At 40.4% G+C, this 19,501-nt stretch overlaps 1 protein-coding gene across 13 annotated transcripts in view; it reads right to left on the bottom strand.

Annotated features, from left to right (window-relative positions):
- Positions 1 to 19,501, bottom strand: part of RGS7 (regulator of G protein signaling 7) — a gene marked incomplete at both ends in the record, with an annotated part of 253,613 nt that overhangs the window by 10,532 nt on the left and 223,580 nt on the right. For 5 of the 13 annotated variants that reach the window (XM_082305538.1, XM_082305532.1, XM_082305541.1 and 2 more), the window contains 2 exons: positions 6,847 to 6,897; positions 18,168 to 18,257. In XM_082305538.1, coding sequence (XP_082161664.1) covers positions 6,847 to 6,897; positions 18,168 to 18,257 — 141 coding nt within the window. Of the gene's footprint in view, positions 1 to 6,846; positions 6,898 to 15,971; positions 16,047 to 16,855; positions 16,910 to 18,167; positions 18,258 to 19,501 lie in introns of those variants that run through there. The other 8 variants (XM_082305537.1, XM_082305543.1, XM_082305533.1 and 5 more) reach the window with 4 other exon arrangements.

Below are 19,501 nucleotides of genomic sequence, written 5' to 3'. Positions count from 1 at the left end.
CCAAAAATCTTTATCTGGGATTTAGGTACAACATGAGCTTCCACAGGCCTCTTCATTGGCTTCACTGGAGCCACCTCCCAGGCCAGTATGGACCAGGACTTACAAATATTTCCTAGCCTTGGGCTTTAACCTTCCTGCCTCCCACAGACACTTTCTTTCATAAGAGACCAAAATGCTCTGCATCACTCTGTGGACCCCCTCACCTCGCTGTTACCATGAAATAAACTCCAGCTCCCCATTTATTTTGAATTGCGATGCCTGGAGTGAATGACGCGAGTACCTGCCCCCTCCCGTCCCCCAGCCGCGGGCACCAGGGGAGTCACACACCCAGCCTTCCTTTGGCCCGTCTCCGTTCAATGCACCTAAGCTAATGGATAACTCACCTCCCTCCCACCTCCTGAGGCCCCCAGCGACACCTCCCTGCCAGGCGAGGAGAGATGTCCCCGCCGTGTAATGGCACCGTGCACAGGCACCCTCCTCCCCAGGACATCACCCCAGGCTCCTCCTCCATCAGCCTGGAGCTCTGCTGGCGGCTCCTCAGCCACCTCTCGCCATCCCCAGCAGTGGTCTGCCTGCCCCCTGTAAGCCTACCCTGGTCACATATGGCATTTATATGCTGTTTACCAACATTAGCGTTCGCACTGGGGCTAAGTTTATTTGGGAGGGAAGAAGAAAGGAAAGGTCAGATGCTCTAGGTCTCCATTTCTGTTTTGGCAGGTACATGCTCCTGCACAGACATCCAGACAAGTCAGGGGGGTCCTGATGAGGTGCGGGAGCCTGACTTTATGGAAAGATTTGGAGAACAGTTTAACAAAGATGGTGGCATTACTAAGAGCCACCCTGTGGCCTGTGGCCATAGCATGGCATGCCAGACTAGCTTTTGAATGGATACCTTTACCCCACTGCCAGTCAAAGTAAAGATTTTATGAAGAGAGGGGCTGATGCACAGAGGAGCTTGGGGAAGTACCTTAGGAGTTTAAAGATGCCTTTATGCGGTTATGTCTGAATCCCCAGCCACATCTCAAAGAGAGGGGAGTTTGGGGCAGCAGTAGCTGGAGGAGGAGTGGAGAGCTGGTGGGAGCAGGGCGGGGAAGGGGAAAGGCAGGCACCTGGGGGCAGGACGGTCCCCTGAGCTCAGGCCACAGTCAGAGGCACGTTCTGCACCTGCATCAGCCCCGGCCCTAGCGCTGGCCTGCCTTTGCTTTAATGCTTCCTCTTTTTTTTTTTTTTTTTTTTTTTGTAATTTCTTTCAATTCCGAGAAAGATAAAAGAGGGGAGGTAGTGTAAAGAGCATTAGTGGGCACTGTAGGAACATGCGCAAGGCATCAATGGAGCAAGGATCAGAGGAACAAAGGAAAAGAACCATAAAAGATGGAGAATCTTAAAAAAGACATTACTGAGGGGGAGGGGGGAGAGAAGAAAGAGAGTCTAAAAGAAAAGACGAGTCGTATAAAGAACAGTGCATCAGAAGAGATGAACTCAAAAAAGGTCATAGATTTCAGGTTATACATTCCTCTCAGCAAAAAGGTAGAAAAGTAAGTTACATTAAATATGCCATTGTCACACATCTTTTAAAAAGGAAAGGGGGAAAGGAATAAAAAGGTGGATAGAAAAGTTATATGAATACCTCCTTCATGTGATATACATATGGAAGAAGCAGCCGCAAGGTTAAGAGGAAGGGTGGTAAATAGTATCATCTCCTTTGAAAGCTGACATCTGTGATGAATCTAATGAGAGATTTCAAAATCTAGTCAAATCAAAAAAAGCCAATGAAGGTGAATGCAGCAGAATATATTTTGGGAGCAAAGAAAAAGTACAATAAAAATTGTGCAAATGCCACTAACAAGGTAACATTTACAATCGTGTCTTAATATTGTTTGATATTTACTGTCCATGTCCACACTTGTAAATAAGGACTATCATCTAGCATTTGAGCAGGTTCTCAGAGTTTATTGTCACGGCAATTTCTCTTAACAGTTTACACACACAGATCCCTTATGGCAAATAGTGATGGTGGTACTCACTCTCATTCATGCGTTTGTGTTAAAGAACCAGGCGGGCAGATTCCTCACTCTCACCCACACATAAAGATACCCGCAGGTAAAAGGACTACAAGTATTTCACAGGTTAGAATCAAAAAAGAGAAGTGACCTTGGGAAAAGAGAAAGATGGTCTGAAAAACGAGGATGCTACTCAACTGACAACTGAAGATGCCTCACTGACCCAAGAAGAGTCAGCCACACACAAAGAGGACCAACCGTCTACGTTTTACTGCAGAGGATCTGGGCATCACCGTGCCACATGAGCTGGCGCAATTCAGTAGTGGCCATCTACTGCAAAAAGGGCAAGCCCCATAGTTGTGTGTACAGACAGAAGTACAACAGTAATCCTCTGCCCTCCTCCTGTAAAACCTGGGTGGGAGCCCTGCAGTCTGCTCTGGGCACTGTCCTCCAAGAAAGCTGTAACACCCCCAAGCCCGGAGGAGGGCAATGAAGTCACTCAACACTTCAGAAAACACCAGTAAGAAAACCAACGGAGGCTGTAACGTTGCAATGGCTATTTACGTATTTGAGAAAAAAGGCAGGGAACATTTTGTTATAATGATTGTAGCAGCCTGGTCAAAAAATAAAGGAATAAATTGAAGCAAAGAAGATTTAGTTTAGATATTAGGAAAAAAACTTCATAGTGGCAGAGATAATGACTGTCTGGAGAGACTCTGCAGCCCTCAAGCCAATGTCTGTACAAACAAAACCCATTTATTTGTACACATGTCACTTGAGGACTCCACAGTCCAGAACAGCACGAGGAGGGGGAGCCTGGCCTCAGCGGGATGGTCCTCTTCCCCTCCGCCTCTCTGATATTGGGACTTCAGCCTGTCTTCAACTCACAGGGGACAAAAGCATTAATCTGTTCAGCACAGTCAGATCAAAAGGCAGATTGATATTATTCACAACCACTTAGCAACTTGCTTAAATGAATTGTGGACACAGAATATGTTCAAAGAAATTGTTGATAATTTCTCTTGAACATCTTGGGATTAAAAAATTATTTTATATAGGTCCCTATAGCTATTAATTTTCTTTTAGTAAAATTCCTGTGTTTCATGCACCTAAGTTAATAAATCCAGTGTTACTTCTATGCACAACGTCTCTAGCTAGAAGGGACATTAAAAATATGGTAATTTAAAAATCTAAATTCAAACAGCTGTTAATCACTTGGCATAAAGATAAATAATTGGAAGAGCCACAAATAAATCACTGGTCATTCCCAACTCCTCATTCCTGTTCCTTAAAGAAAACAGCCTTCCCTCACTTTAGTTGCCTGCTTTGGCTTAAGGCCTTTTTCCTCCCTCTTTGGTTTTGTAAGGTTGAAGGACAGTTTTTAATTGCGCCTCGCAGAAGAATGGGTGAATATTTTGCTGTTCTCAGGTAGGTGCCAGGGAAGCTCCCGTCTCTCCCACTGGCCATGTTTCTTCCCAGGCTGGTCTGGGGGCACAAAAGCAAGGGTGCAGCAGCACCAGCAAACACTTCTTGCCCCTGTAGGCTTAAGAGCTGTTTTATGCACAAGGATGCATGAGAAAAGAGACTGTCTCATGAACCCCAGCTCTCAGATGGAAGTTCCCAGCTCCAAGTGGTTATTTTAATGTGTATTACAATTAATTTTCCCCAACAGAGGGTGTTCTCAGCTTCCTGGGCAGAGCCAGGAGGCACTGATTGATGGCTTTTCCCCAGGAGACAAGAAATGTGGTCTCTTCAGACTGGGTTTCTCTCTCGGTCCTTTTTTCCTCAGCAGGCTCATGGCCTCACTGAAATTCCTAACGGGTATATCATTGTGTAACCAAAGTCATACTTCAGCTGTTTGGTGGTTGTACAAACATGCCTTAATCTGAGTTAATCTTAATTCTTGGAAGTGGATCTTCATATAAATTTGGAAACAAGCATTTAGCTTTTCTCTATGAGGAAGTAAAAGGAAGTTTGTGCCTACTTGGAATTTCCAGTCCCAGTATTGTATCACTGGCAGATGACAGTGATCAGGTGAAGTATCAAAAGATTGCAGACAAACCCTTTAAAAATCAGCTGGTTGTAGGACAGATTTTGTTCGGGCCAAATTCACTCATGTAACAGTGGAGTTGCATCACTTGAAACTAAGCTCAAATGAAACGTTAATACAGCTCCCTGACTACTTTGAAATGCTTATTAGTAATACATATTTTTACTTTACAGACATTGTGTTAAATCCTGTGCAAATACGGGGAAAGACAGCCATTCAATAGAGACTTCATATTTATTGAAAGGAAAGAACTAGAACACATACAAAATGGGTTCAGGAACACAAATGCTCCACATCTTTTCACTGGCCAGTTGGTGTTGCAAAGTGATTTGGAAAAAAAAAATATTTCTTAGGGTAAAGTTGCATGAAATACCTCATGCATAAATTTGAAACATTAGTTATTTGAAGGAAGTGATTCTTCAAAGCAGACACTGGTATCTAATTAGTTAACTCCTAAGGCAAAGCGGGCAATATACCAGCTGATGCAATTGGTGGCAGCAGGAGTTTGGAAATAAATATCTCTATTTGGCACTGAGAAGTGAAACAGAGCTCAAATTTCTGTGGATTGCCTGGCCCCAAGTTCAGGCCTCAGAGCTCGCATTTCTGTGGTAAAGGAAAATTAAATCTCAAGAGTTGAAGATCTGGGGTTCAATGCGGCTATTTATTAAAATTCATCTGGCCTCCCTAGACTGTGAATATTTTGGGTTGACCTAGATGGAGCTCTTGATAAAATCAAGCTCTCATGGGGCATTTCCAGTGTTTTCTGATAAAAGCTTAGTAGAATTGTGCTAACAAAACCTGAGACACTTTAAAGCAGTGATTATCATCCTAGCTAGAAACCAGAAACACAGTGGCATAGGAAAACAAAGAACAAACAAAAATCCTGAACCTCCAGAAACCCCAACTGAGCAAAACCTGGGGAACAGCCATCCATGGTGATTGATAATGCCTTTTGTCCTGGGTTCATTCAGACTACCTCTGTAGAGATGCCGCAGCCAGGGCTACGGCTGCACCAGGCTACTGACAGAGCCAGTGGAGAAGCAAGCGCTCCCAGCAGAAGGCAGCTCAGCTCCCTTCTGCCCACAGCTGCTCTGTGCAGGAGCCCTGGCGGCAACAACTCAGGGAGGTAGCCGATGTTAAATGAGATGACTCTAGCATTAATATATTCAAATTTATTGTCTGATTATGTCTATGACTGTCCCGCTTTGGGGGGGGGGGGAGCGTGTGCATTTTTAGGTTTGATAGTCCCTTTGAAACAAGATTCCTGTTTCTCACTATCAAACCAAAGTCAGTATGACAGATTGTACTAGAGTTGGCTGTCCCGAGTCTATCCTGTGCATTGCTAAAAAGACTTGTTCGTCCTATGCACCCTACGATGCCGTGGAGGTATCAGCATTTTGTCGTTTGACTTAGTTCCCATCATCGCTTTCCTACTCAGAGGTTCTGCCTACTGTCCTTACGTCATCTCTAGCAGTCAAAAGTGCTGTTTCTTAGGCCAAGTTGAGATTTCTGGTTCCAGCTCAGTTTAGCTTCAGAAGCTCCATATCTGCTGTCTCATGGGCAACATCTACATGCTCTCATAAACCTGTCAATAGGTCTCTGTGTGAGCAATCTCAGCAGCAGACATACAACAGCACACCTGAATAGAGCCCTTGAATTAAAATGCCAGCCTCCTGCATCACTACCCAAGGTCTGCTCTACAAACAGTATACTTCGCACTCCCAAACCACTACCTTTTCAGCTTAAAACGTTGCATTGCTTCACAAGCGACAGCAAAGAGAAAGAAACACTGTCCTTCCTATTTAGCAAGTATACACTTGTGTTCTCAGCCAGCTTCGTTCATGTCTGTCCCTAAGGAAAGGCAGTTCGGTCGATCTGGTCTTGGGTAGCAACTGAATCGCTGTGCAGGCTGCACTATTACAGAACAGGTCTAGCTTAAAAAAAGGTTTGCTTATGTGATGATGAGCAAGCTGGAAAGGTCTCTCTGCTGCTAGCTTGATAAAAACAAAATAAAAAGTAAATGATTATCAATAAAGTGTGTTTGATTAGGTGTCACTGAGAGAAAGAAAATGCCATTGCATGTCACTTTTTAGAAAGCACAAGGTGTGTAACTTCTGTTGATGATTTTGCTCTTGACTAATCTTCAGATTCAATATTAAAATCTCAAACTTCCCAAAGGAAAGAGATTCTGCATCTTTTAATGAAAGATAAAACAACAATATAAACATACACAAATTTACAGAGAAAGGATCAACTTTAATACATCTGGAGTAAAAGGTGTTCTTTTTTAAATATGGTATAAAAATAAATGCAAGAAACATTAACAGAGAATATACAGACAACAGACAAAGACACAGGCTTTCTTTCTCAATGTGAATACATCAGTGAAATGAAACCTTCTGTGCTAATTTATTGTGCAATAAATGTGATGCCATATGTATATTTATTAATATATGCATTTTTTACATTTCTTCCAGTTTTTGATTGACGTATTTTTTTTAATAAACTGTGCCTAGCAGAAGCTTTTTTTTCACTGTACTTGAGCTTGCAGAAAATAAAAAGACACAGATCCAGCTTGATATGAAGGAGGAAGTGAGCAGACAGTTTTCGAAATGGAGGCATCGAAAGGCTAGAGAGTCCCTCGGAGTCTGTAATGCCTTAGTATACACAAAAGAAAACAAGTCAGGTCCTTGCTCATGCAACATCTTGTTCTACTGTCCTCTGAGTCAGGCAATCAGTGAGCTACAAAGTATGTATAATGATTTGAGTCTGCTTCCATGCTACAAGGTGATCCTTTTAGTAGGACTGCACTAGACTGGTTAACCTCTTTGATGTGAGCGATTTCCCCTGAGGAAAAGATAAAAACAAAAAACAAAAACAGAAAACAGAGGCATGATCACTGCAAACCTGTTCATCAGCAACCACTTAGTGTTGCCACATCACTGTCAAATAACTAGGGGTACCAACTGGAGTCTGTCAAATCTTAAACCACAGGAAGCCCTTACGCTTAAACACCTGCACTGCCAGCCAGCCAGATTGTTTCACAGAATAAGCCAGCAAATGTAAAGGCCATTTTTGCATGACATTGGTTTTGGCTGATGAGAAACTAATGCTGAGGTTTTTGCTGTTGTTCATACCCAGAACTTGAAGAAGGCTACTGCAAGTGAGAGTGCCTTGCGCTGCAAAGATGAATGTGCAAACTGTGGTAGCTCTGTCACAGAAGACAAAAAGCTACATGAAAGTTAAGGTAAGAAAGTAAGAGGCAGGTTGCATACAGGCAGGAAAGCAGCTTTTTCATGAACGCAGCTATCGGTTTGCTGAGACCGTATTTACTCTTTATTAGGAACATTGGTCAGGTATATTACATGTAACTGCATAACACTGCTTTGAGGGTGTTTGGATTTCCACATTGTTATTTTCCTCATCGTTCCTCCCATTGCAAGGATGTAGTTTCAGGTTTTTAGCAAGTTCTTTTAATAAGGTATAACGACTGTCCCACAAGAGTTAGGTCAACAGCGTGAAGAGGATGGTGTAGGGTATGTCACCATGGTATATTTCAGGCAGATTTGAGCTTAATCTGAGTCAGACAAAAGCCATGAAACCACAACACAGGAATTAGCTCTACTAAGGCCACATAAAAGGAGTTAGCTCTCCTAGGGCCATCCTACTGCAGCTCTGATCCAACAGAGGCAGAGCTGGCACAGCAACCTTACATCGCTCCTCAAAATACGACAGGCATACCCTGATAAGGTAACACAAATATATCATAAAGCATTGGATAGAAAGTGGCTCTAACTCTCCAGTTAGATATTTAATACTTACATTTATTGTATTGTTCATTTTAAGTGCGCTACTCAAAAAACACTGATTTCAAGGAGACTACAGTAAGAAATACTGTAACTATGGAGAGATGCTACATTTTCTGCAGTAAATGGTAAATGAGCTTATTCTGCCGTATCAGTGAGTTGTTAAGTCACCTGCTGTACTATAACTCAGAGGAATTACACAATTTAATATCTATTGTCACTATCAATTAAATTTATGCTCACAGGGATCTGCAAGTTGGTTTCACGCATTTGCTCAAATGCAATAGATCAGAGTGGGCCTTCACAAAAGGAAGAATAACTATTTCACTCTTTGTGCTCTGAAATGCAAGTTGAACAAATTAGGATGAATATTTCCCCTACAATGTAATTTTGGAGGGAACTCGTGATCTGCAGTGTTGGGTTAGACTGCTCATCCATCAGGCTCACCATATCACCTGACAGTATTAAGACTCGCTTCTTTGAAAGACGGAAAGTGTCCTTCCTGGCACGCTCTCTTCCCTGTGTCTAGCTTTAACTCTGTCACTTTCTACCTACATTAAATTCACAGCTTCCTAAGACTTGTTAAGCCTTAAATTATGTTTTCCTCTAATATAACGGGTAAGCTGTTATAGTAAGACATCTTTTCTTTTTAAATAGTCAAGAAGTCTCAACAGCTGTGTGGCACTGGAATACAATTTAAAACAGCATGTTCAAAATTAAGTGTTTTATTAGGCGATTCATGATTGTCAGCCTTGGACATAATCTACGATAATATTGAGCACACACTTATCTTTGCCTTTGATGAAGTTATTTGTGCTTAATTTTACAGGTCTACTGGCCTGGCTACTTTCTGTAAATATGTATGAGTTCCCTTTAGTACTGAACTGGAGCTCTCTATTAGTTATTAAAACAATTTGCTCAATACCATGCTGGAAAGCCGTGCAAGCTCTTGTTGTGCGATAAGATCTGTGAAATAATTTTTTATTCTTATCTGCAACAATTTATTATTTAGGAGTTGTAAATTATCTGGAATTTACATAGATGAACCACAACCAAATTCTAGCATCTCAGGAATGAATTGTGATATCATATAAACTAGGAAGTTTTGATCTAAAAGCAGTCAAAAAACTAGTTGTTAGTTAGTTGATCTGACTTGTATAATCTGATTCTATACGTTACTTGAATTTTCTCCTGTAGGCACAGTGAGCTGTCATGACAAATTTTTTCTGTCTTCTACATCACTTGCTCCCTGGGCATTGCTGGTCTTTGGATACTTTTTCTCCCAAGCTCTACAGTGATCAGGATGTCTCTGGATGGTCCTCTCCTCCACCTCCCCCCGCACCTCAGAGAATATTACACTTCTTAAAGATACAAAGTCTCCCTCTGAACAACAATAATGTATGCTCTTTTTCCAGGTATTAGTAGTTCTAATTTACTTTATAGTTGGAAAAGTGACAACTTAGAAGATACACCCTCCTTAAGAGATCTTCTTCCGTGTTTATTCTGAATCATACTTAGTTCTCTGATTGGGAAAATAAGCTTTTAATACACAGAATCCATAGCAGCCCCAAATACAGAATTATCCCACCTTCTTCATCAGATATGCAGGGATTCGTTATTTTCCAGTTTACAGAATATTTCTTTCAAACTCTGTTCCAGAGTATACTTTTACTTTAGCTCTGTACAGTAGGGTTTCGCAATTATCACTTCTAGGAGATTTCCAGAGTTACTCAATTTACAAATTGATGCAAGGATCATCCCTTGTGGGTCATAATTTAAGAGCTGAGCCCAGATTTTTCTTTCAGATACAATGTTAATAGCATTTCCACAAGCCAAATTTTGACTTGGCAAACTACATCTAACAGGCCAGTTTTGAGAGGTGTAGCATATGAGTCATCACACATAGGAAAATGTTTCCTGTGCTAATGAGATTAACAAATAATTGGAAAAAAAGTCAGTAGTAGATGTTTGTCTGAAGAATGAAAAGGAGACCCTTAATATTTTCAATATATTATTGTCATCAACATTTAGAAGGATATGGCCAAATTCTAAACAGGATTAGGATTTTTGGCTGTATTGGTGCACCTTGGACATATGAATTGAAACTATTTAACAATTTTACTAATAACACAGAAGCCAAAATGAAACTGCCACACATACATACCCTGACAAGGGAGTCAGAGTATGAGGAGGCAGCACAGCAGCTGGAGTGAGCAAGTACATCTAAGAATACGAAATCAATTGGCCTCAGTGTTTATGTCCCTATTGTAGTGTATTAACTGTTTAACATACAGTTGTCCTTCCAACTGTACTTTTAGAGAATTTAGAGGGAAAATTACAAAACCATGTGCAGATTTATGAGCTGCTAAATACAAATGTGCTGACTGACCTATTTATGCAGCATGACACTCGCAACTCAAATAATCCAGCAAACAAGTCAGCAACAACCTCAGTACATATGTGGCGTATAATAAATCAATATGAAGTCTATATAGGGGCCGGAGCTGAAATGTATGGTAGAGGAAGATTAAGTCTTTTCCTTTTAGAAGATGAATTCTCTTCCTTTCTGCTAAGCAACCTCAATGGCTCCCTTTTTATGTTTCTTTATTGCCAGCGCAGATGCTACTCCCCAGGACCGATACTGGTAGAACTAGAAAAGAGAATTCCGCACACCTGACCGGGTAACAGAGAAACCGCGTGAACCCTGCTGTGAGCAAAATGAGATGCAGAGCGAGAATCGACCCTCCTTGCTCTCACCATTCCCCATCTGCTCATGTGCAACACACCTGCAGCACGCCGGCAGCTCGGCCGGCACTGGCAGGGAAAGCTCCCAAGTGACACTGCAGTGCACCACACACACAGAGCCAGTATATAAACAGCCCCTGACAGAAGCACATCTGCAGAGGCACAGGAGCAGAAACAGTAAGTCCCTTTCCAAGATTAGGCAGCCCTTCCTCCTCTAGCACAGGGGAATTGCTTTAGCACCACTCAGGGGGTCAGGATTCTGCTTCGATTTCCACAGCAGCACGGGATGCTGCTCTCAGCCACCCGTGCAGGTGTATTTCTTGTTCAGACATGTGAGGAAGGGGAGGAGGTTAGCATTTACTGAATTTGGGGCACGAGGTGTCAGCACAGCTGCAGCGCTAAGTGGTTGCATGTGCAGGAAAATCCTTCTGCCTATCGCAGGGATTTGCAGTCCTCTGTTCATTTCTCATTACGGCCATGCCATTTCCTGGAGCGGTCCATAGACAGGAGGCAGCGGCTGAGCGACTGCATTCCTATTTTGGCTCATTCCAAATCGGATGACACTCCCAATTTCCTTCTCCTTTCACACTAATGTTTACATTTACTGATGAGCTGCTCTCATTTGTGATTAACCTACAAACTCTTGCCAGATGGGGTAGTTTGAACTTGAATAACCATCTGAAGTGTGGTGTAACACATAAGATTTTCCAAGGCACCAATGCACTAGACAAATATTTTTAGTATGTTTGTCCTAGGCCTGACCCCTCAGGTTTCCATACTTCTCTGCAGTTCTCATTCCTGCAAACAGCGTAAGACTCAGGTAAATGTTTGTCAGCTGGGAAATGGCAGACACTGGCCTAATACCTGAAGGGTATGTGCTGGCTCCTCACTTAGATGAATCTGTCTGTGCAAGTGCTACTCCTCAGCTCTTCTCCTCCAGCACAGGGCACAGCAGCTTGGCTCCAGTCACTGCAGAACAGCACAAGGAGGCCAGTCCTCACTGGTGTGTCCTACAGATGCTCTTTTTTCCTCATTAGCCTGGGCATCATTCCTTAAAAACCTAAAACTAGATTTTTGGACTAATTACTAGTCCAAACTAAAGATTTTAATTATTTCGTCAGTTCTTTTTAGTCAAACATCAATAAGCCATCTCTTTCCTGCAAAGGAAAAAGCCCTCATTTCTACAACTACTTTATATTTTTATTATTTTTTTGTATTTGTCAAACAAGAAGTTTTGTGATTTTTTCTGACTAGCTGTTTTTCTGTTTTAAGTTTTAGGAATAACCTGCAAGTAAATTTCAAAATTATAATCAGGATTTCTTCCATGACTGTGCATTGAACTTGAGATCCCACAGCTGATACTGCACTGAAGCTCATTCATAATGCTATGTTCAAGAAAAATATAGCCCTTGGTGGGATTTCAGGGCTTGATGTACTTCTGGTCTGGCACAGTAGAGCTATTCTGTATGTAACAAGTTTTGCCTGTTCACATAGAAAAATTTCTTGATTAAAAAATTAAATTGATATATTATCAAAAAAGGGACGGATTTTAACATGGCAAGACCTTACACTGGTTTAAGCATCTAGAATGGCTGTCCCTCACTTATAAGAACTGAAGAAGCTATTTTTAAGAGTTTTAATTTCCATCTCTAGACAGTAATTTGCTATGTCATGTTAAGTGACATTGGACTGAGCCACTGTGAAAATGTGCTGTGTTCAACGGCCTTTACATTTCTCATCTCATGCGTGAAATGGTCTAATGTTACTAGTTTGGAGGGGGAAAATATCAAAGTCCACTGGTAAGCAAGTTCTTCCAGCTAAGTGGGAGAAGACAGCTGGAAAGGTCATGGGTAATGTAAGAGATAATGGTTTTAAACTCAGAGTTATTAAATGGTGTCTAGTTTATGAGGTTATGAGTGAAGATAATTATCATCTGATGGCTCTCTGGTTTAGTATATGAACTGAGTTTGGTCTGTTTTGTTCTGCCTGTATTTCCATAAAACATCATAGATTTGCAACAAGCACATTTTTTTTGCCTTCTCTGCAATTGGGCAGCAATAGATAAAACTCTAACACTGACAGTGGCGCCTGAAACCGTGACACCAACAAGTGATGATGGAGTGTCTCCCCCCAGACAGCTCTGAGGAGGGAGACTGCACCTTCTTGCCCTGCTAACTTGGTTCCTGATGAGACAGGAAAATTTGCATGGGGTGGAAATGAAATTAACCCACTCCGCTGTAAATGAGATCCCTTCGTTTCAGGCTTCCAGACTGGTGATCACAGCTAAGCACCAGGCTAGCGCTCACGGAGGTGTCTCGCTCAGACTACCAGCCTGCCACTGTCACAAATACCACATGCACATGAGAAATTAAAGGCAAAAGTCATCCTTAAAGGACCTCTTTGTTCCCATCAACATTATCAGTGCATATTCACCTGGTTTTTTTCTCTGCAATATAGATGTTAGCACTTGAGGTAGAGGAAGTTTCCTGATTTTTTTTTTTTAATATGGATTTTTTTTCCCCATGTAAATTCCTCAAAATAATTTCAATTTTTAAATGCCTCAGAAACAGCTGATTTCCCCCTCTCTGCTACTGTGGCGAGCAATGAGATTTTCCTGCTCCCTGACTTACGCCTTTAGCTTCCCTACTCACCTCCTTGGGAAGCTGCAGGTGACTAGACCTTCATTATTCCCAAAGAGACGCCTGAGCGGCTGAGCTGGCCAGGGGGGAGCACAAAGCACACTGTCACCACCACTCCCCATGCCTCTGAGTCAGAGCTGTGACACTTGTGGTTGCCAGTGTTATTTCAAGGCAATGCACTTACCCAGTGGCATCACTCCGGTAGTGCTGAAGTGTATGTGCACTGCATTTTCACACAATACCTGGGACTGTGAATAAGTGAGGGAAACCAAGAATAGCTGTGCTTACTACTCAGAGGCAAACTATAAAATGTCAGTAATAAATATTACATATAGCAAATGCCAGTTTGCTCTTACTTTATCTATATTGTATGTGAATGCAGACCTGTTTCGAACACTATTCATATTGTCTGTTGCGGACTGCCAAAGGCATTAGCAATTTTGCACTATAAAATCCACAGAGCAAGCTAAATAGCCAGTGTTTTTAAGGTGACACTTTAGGGCTTCCATAGAGTGCACCAACTTACTGAAAGTTTTCTGGAAAGAAAACTCTCCAATGTTAAAGAAATGCAGAGCTGAGCCTAGGGTTTTTTTGTGTATATAGCTCCACTTTTATTTTTTCCCCATCAGACTAGAATAACAACTCATTACATTAGGTTATTTCCGCTTAATTCAAGGAATAGTACAGAGGGATTTCCCTTACAAAGTTTCTAAACCTTCTGCTTTAACAAATGCTTTCTGTAGCAAATATAACCCACTTTCAATCATCACGGATCAGGAGCCTCTTATAGTCTCTGTCTTAACAAATCAGGTTAAGAATTACAAGGTCATCTTCTCAGGTTCAGTCCCTAGACACAACCAAGGATACTGGGGTTTTTTAAACACTTCAAATGGAAAAAAATGAGGTCTAATTTAGTTCAATACAAACTTACTTTGATATAAGTGAGAAAAAAAACCAGTGAAAATTAGTCTAAATTTTCTAAACCATCAGAGGAGAAGAGAAACTGTAATTTTCATCTTACTAAATCATTCAGAGATGACAGCATTTATCCAGGTTGTAGAAGACCTGTTTCACACCTATTTTCTGTATTAATCAGAAGAACAGATCTATACCACCTCACTTCACAGTTGAACAAGTTAATCAGTACACCATAGGATATTCTGAGAAATGTTTCCCTCATCCCTGCTGGTTGGAACCACTGTACCAAGGTAGATAATTACATATTATAGACTTATCATAACCAAGAACAAGAATGGAAGAACAAGGATGCCTGGTGGCAAGGGGTCCTGGTGCAGTGGGTGATGTTAATTCAGTCATCTTGGAGAAAAGGTTTGCACCTGAGCATCCTGACATTCTGGATTAATTTGCAAACCTCAGAGCTGCCGATCTAATAAAGAATATAGATCTAGCAGTGACATGTTTTACTGTCATACCTGATCCGACTTGACAGACTCCACCCGGATTCACAGGCAGTAGTTTGAGGAAAAGCAAAACCACAGTTTTTATTTTATAGCTTGCTCCATGAAAAAAGTATCGCCCTCTTCTGCTGAAGAAGTACTAACGCTTCACATCCAGAAATCCTCATTCCCATTTCTAGCTCACAGCTGGTTTACTGGGCCTGCCTTGCATCTCTGGCATCCTGCTATTCTGGTACTTCTGCCCTGAGATCAGCACAATGAAAATCGGGCACGCCTGCAGGGCGTAATGCTCCAGTGTTTGTGCACAGAACTGCTGGTTTATCAGTAATGCTGAGAGGGATTATCGGAGAGTCATCTTAGTGCCTCCCAGTCTGTCTTTACTTTTTCCCTTTTTGTGCTGTATTCTCCTCACATCTGTCTGCAGCTTGCTATTTCTCTCCTTATAGCCACCCGTTTAACATACTCTTTAGCACAACCAATTCCTGATCTGTGGGCTGTTTAAACTCCCATGAATAAACGTAGCTATTGCAGCTTGCCAGGCACTGTGACAGGGGAAAAGCCTGGCTCTCAGAGGTCCCAGATGTATTACCTGCTCTCTACACTCTTTTTTATTAACATAGGCTCTTTTATTAATATGGAACTTCCTATGGAATTACCATGGAATTATCATGTATAATGTTATCATGTACAATGTTGTTTTATAGATCAACCTGCTTAGACAACACACAAATCACACTGCAACATGCTATGGCAACACCACCATGCAAAATATAGGGGTTTTTGTTTCAAACATTGGGATAGTTTCCTTTGTGGCTGTTTATTTACTTTTTAGTGTCCTTTACTGACTTTGTCCCATTGAATCCAAATTTCTTCCTGATTACAGTGGATTCAAAGCATATTACAGGAAGACTTTACCTATAAGAAAGCAGTTAAAGAATTACAGTTTTGTTTTAACATGTGAGATATTCTCGCAGCCTCACAAAACTTTGTTCTTTCACTGCGTTTGTTTCTTTTTTTAATTACTAGAAAGTATGTATATATATATATATATAAAATACTTGAGCAAATACTCTTGAGCCTCATTTTACGGGAGGCAGTTTCTGAGAACTGCTTCACCTTCCCTAGAAACTAAAAAACAAAAACCATGATCTTTGCTGAAAGCTCTCATATTTTTCATTTCAACGCACACAGCTCCACTAACCAGGTCACAGAAAAAGCCACGGACACACACGCACACACAGCAGCGTCACCTGCACAATTCAACAGACAATGCAGACAAACTTGAGTATAATCCAAGATCTTTCTACCTCTTTTCATAACAGGTTAGTGCTCGCCCTCAGTGTTGGTGTACAGTTTTTATGGCATGGGAAAATAGGGATGTTTCTGCCCTACAAAAATAAATGCGTTGAATGCTTTAGTTTGAACTTTCATAATGTTAAAAAAAAATCCAAAGAAACTGGATAAGTAAAAAGAATCCCACATATCAGGAAATCAGTGGATCTTTTGACAGGTGGCAAGAGAATGCCCACAGCAAATTTACCAGCCTTCATTTTTTTTACCTTCACGAAATAGCTTTTGAAAATTATATATTTTAAAAAAATCAGTTCTTGTAGTCCATTATCAAAATGAAATCCCAATCAAACCCTTGTGCATCATCAGCATTAATTCTTTGGTCCTGAAGAAGCTGTGCTAGACATTAAGGAAGATGGGGAAATTATTACTGTTTATTTTTCCCTGTGCCAAATTAAAAAAAAATGGGACAAACTCTTTTTTAGTAAAATAAAAAGGAGACAGGAAGGAAATCCAATGAATTCAAACTGTGTTAGACTTTGTATTTTGGGAGGCACCAGAAAAAGGAACAACATCAAGCAGGTTTTCACAGATTCTTTTCTACAATTTAAAAAAAAAAAAAAAAAAAGGAGTGAATAATTTCATGCTTCCTAATGCAAAAACCATGGCTCCCAAAGGTCCATTCCTCCATGTGTGACTATTGAGGTCAGTAGGAAAGGGACTAGGAAGGAGGGGTTGTAATGAAAGCACATTATAAAGCTGTCATTCCTAGGAAAATTCACAAACTGTGATGAATACACTTTAACTGTCAGGTTAGAAAAGCAAAAAGGGAAAGCAGGGATCAGTGAGGGGGAGGGGAGAAGGATGTCCCATCAGGTTTACTAGTCTTCCGAGGCAACAAACTTACCACATTGCGTGTGAATTTCTCAAAAGATGTTCGACGATCCAGAGTGTTTTCCAACTTAAATTTAAAATAAAAAAAAAAAGAAACAAAAAGAAAAAGGAGGGGGAAAAAGAAAAGCAAGAAAAAATGGAGTCGAAAAGAAGGATCGATGAAACAATGGACTGCAAAACAAAGCTTGTATAAATCAGGAAGCAAACACAGGTATGAAGCTGTAATGGGACTCCGCAAAACAGGGGATGGGCAAAGCAGATATAGTATTCAACAAAAATAATTTTTCATGGGGATCAAACTGGTTTGATTTAAAAGAAAAACTGAAAATAAAAAGAAATAATGAAGTGCACATCTTGTGTTAATGAACTGACATTCACAAACTTAAGGACTTCACACGGACAGTTGTAGCTTTCTGGTATTTTCAACATCTCTCTCTATATTGGATCTTCAGAAATCAATGTTTGAACAAAAAACAAAATCACACAGTACTTTCATATAATTTTAGGTTGTCATTATAAACAATAGAATGCTACAGTGTTAATAACTACCTTGTTCCAGTAACGATCAGGGCCCTGATTTTGCAAGGCACAGGGCTCCCAGCTGATTCTAGGAGATTACTATTTAGAGCCCACTAATAAAATTATTTATCATTATAGAAATCTGCATTGCACAAGCTGCTCCACATACTCTGGGCTGTGTCTATTCAGAACTCATTCCATATCTGGACTTTTCTAAGCATATATTACATACCAAGACATGAGCCTCTGTTTGCCGAAGTGTGACATGATCAATCTTTCAAGCCAGATTCCTAGCCTACTCAAAACTATTCATGTAATAATAGGGAAAGAAACAATTAGGAAGCCCCTATATTTATAGTTGAAATTAGAAGTTATTCATATGAATAAGATTGTTTCTAAACACATTCTGTAGCTTTTATAGGTGGAATAAAGAGAACAACAATTATTACATAAGCAAACTTGCAAACATGAAAGACTATTCTTCTGGGATTTTATTTTATTTTTTAATGTATTTGTAAAGCACTTTGCAATTTAAGGTGCTTCATAACAGAGAAAACAGTACAATATGGGATGTAAAAATAAAAATAAGTTTTGCTAGATTAACTTATTGAAACATGCCCGCATGCAGGATATATACACATATATGTATATTGAACTCCTGTGTGTATGTGACCCTCCAAACACGCCAAGCTGGTCACCTACCAGATATCCAGTTGCACTGGCACAGGGGAGAGAAGACTGAGTATTGTTGCAAACATAACCACTGCTTTGCACAGTGGCAAGACAAAGGCAAGATGGACCAATACCTTTTTCTTGGCCTGTAGCAGCTCCTGGTAGGCACTGGATCGTATAAAACGAGGATAAGAATCACTTTTCATCAGTTTGTAAATGTGCTCCTGAAAGGGAAAGAAGGAGCTGTTACTCCCATAAAAGATGACATACATAAAACGGGAGGCAGTCATATATGTTTTCGTTATGGAATGCATACCAGCTTCCTATTTTGAATAGGAAGTCTTATGGGATAGTAGGTTGCAGTTCTGAAGCTAAGGCTGTGAATTGCTCTCTATTCTTAAAGCAGAAATCCCATCTATTTGTTATGTATAAAGAACACAACACACCTTTCTTTAATTTATAGTCCCTATTTCCACTATGGAATTATTTTTCTAACAATTTACAACTGAGTCCTAGCTTAAGGCCCAGTTTCAAACCTCCGTTACATTAGTCAGTTTAGCTAAGTGACTAAATCAGGGGCTGTGGATCCTTCCTCATCAGATTTTCTGAATTAGTTTCTGGAGATGTTTTTCTGACTTCATAGGCTGGGAAAAGGTACTAGGTTTCTAATTCAGCACCACAATAAGTGCTTAAGTTAGGGAGGATATCCCCTGGCTACTCTTGAAAACATCCTTTGACAGATGTTTGGTCTGCTATCCAGCTGACAATATAAAAAGGAAAATACATATGCAAATTGAAAAAACAGTTCCAGGCTAATCTAATTTCCAAGATATTTATTCTCCAGAGGCACATGAAAATTTGGAAACCCTTATCCAGAAAACAAATGACACAGGCAGTTTATAGAGCTTTTCTTTTTGGAGCATTCTCATCTCTGTAAAATACAAAAAACTAAAAATCTATGATGTAGGACACCTTATAATTCTAGTTCTAGTTATAATGTTAGGAAACAGATTTGTAGAAAAAGCAATTGGAATAGGAAATACTCTCAAAAATACTTTTAAAAAATCCCCTGAATTGTGTTAGCTATTTTTGTTTTATTTTTTACTCAAACCCTACCTTTTACTATAGGAAACTTGTAGCAGAGCAATCAGGAAACAGCAAATAAACGGTAAAGTAAATACTGTTTCTCAGTTTGATACTGCATAAAATTAGTGAATAGAAAAAAAAACAACAAACCACCTTGCTTGAAAATTATGGCAAGGTAAAATTAAATCTCATTTTTAATTTTTGTTGTATTAGAAACTCTAGAAATGATTCTAAGTGCCTTTCATTGTATTTCTTGCACTAAGCAGAGAAATTCTGTTGTATATTCAGAACCTAGGCTCTTTCATTTGGGGAGTTTTTATTCCACTCAGTTTCTATGAAAGCAGCCAATGCAGCCAGCAGTGAGCAGAAAGGCCTGTGCTCC

The sequence above is a fragment of the Platalea leucorodia genome, assembly GCF_965183815.1.
Source record: "Platalea leucorodia genome assembly, chromosome: 3".
NCBI lineage: Eukaryota > Metazoa > Chordata > Aves > Pelecaniformes > Threskiornithidae > Platalea > Platalea leucorodia.
Note: the sequence above shows the minus strand (reverse complement) of the source record. Positions and strands in the feature narration are given on the sequence as shown.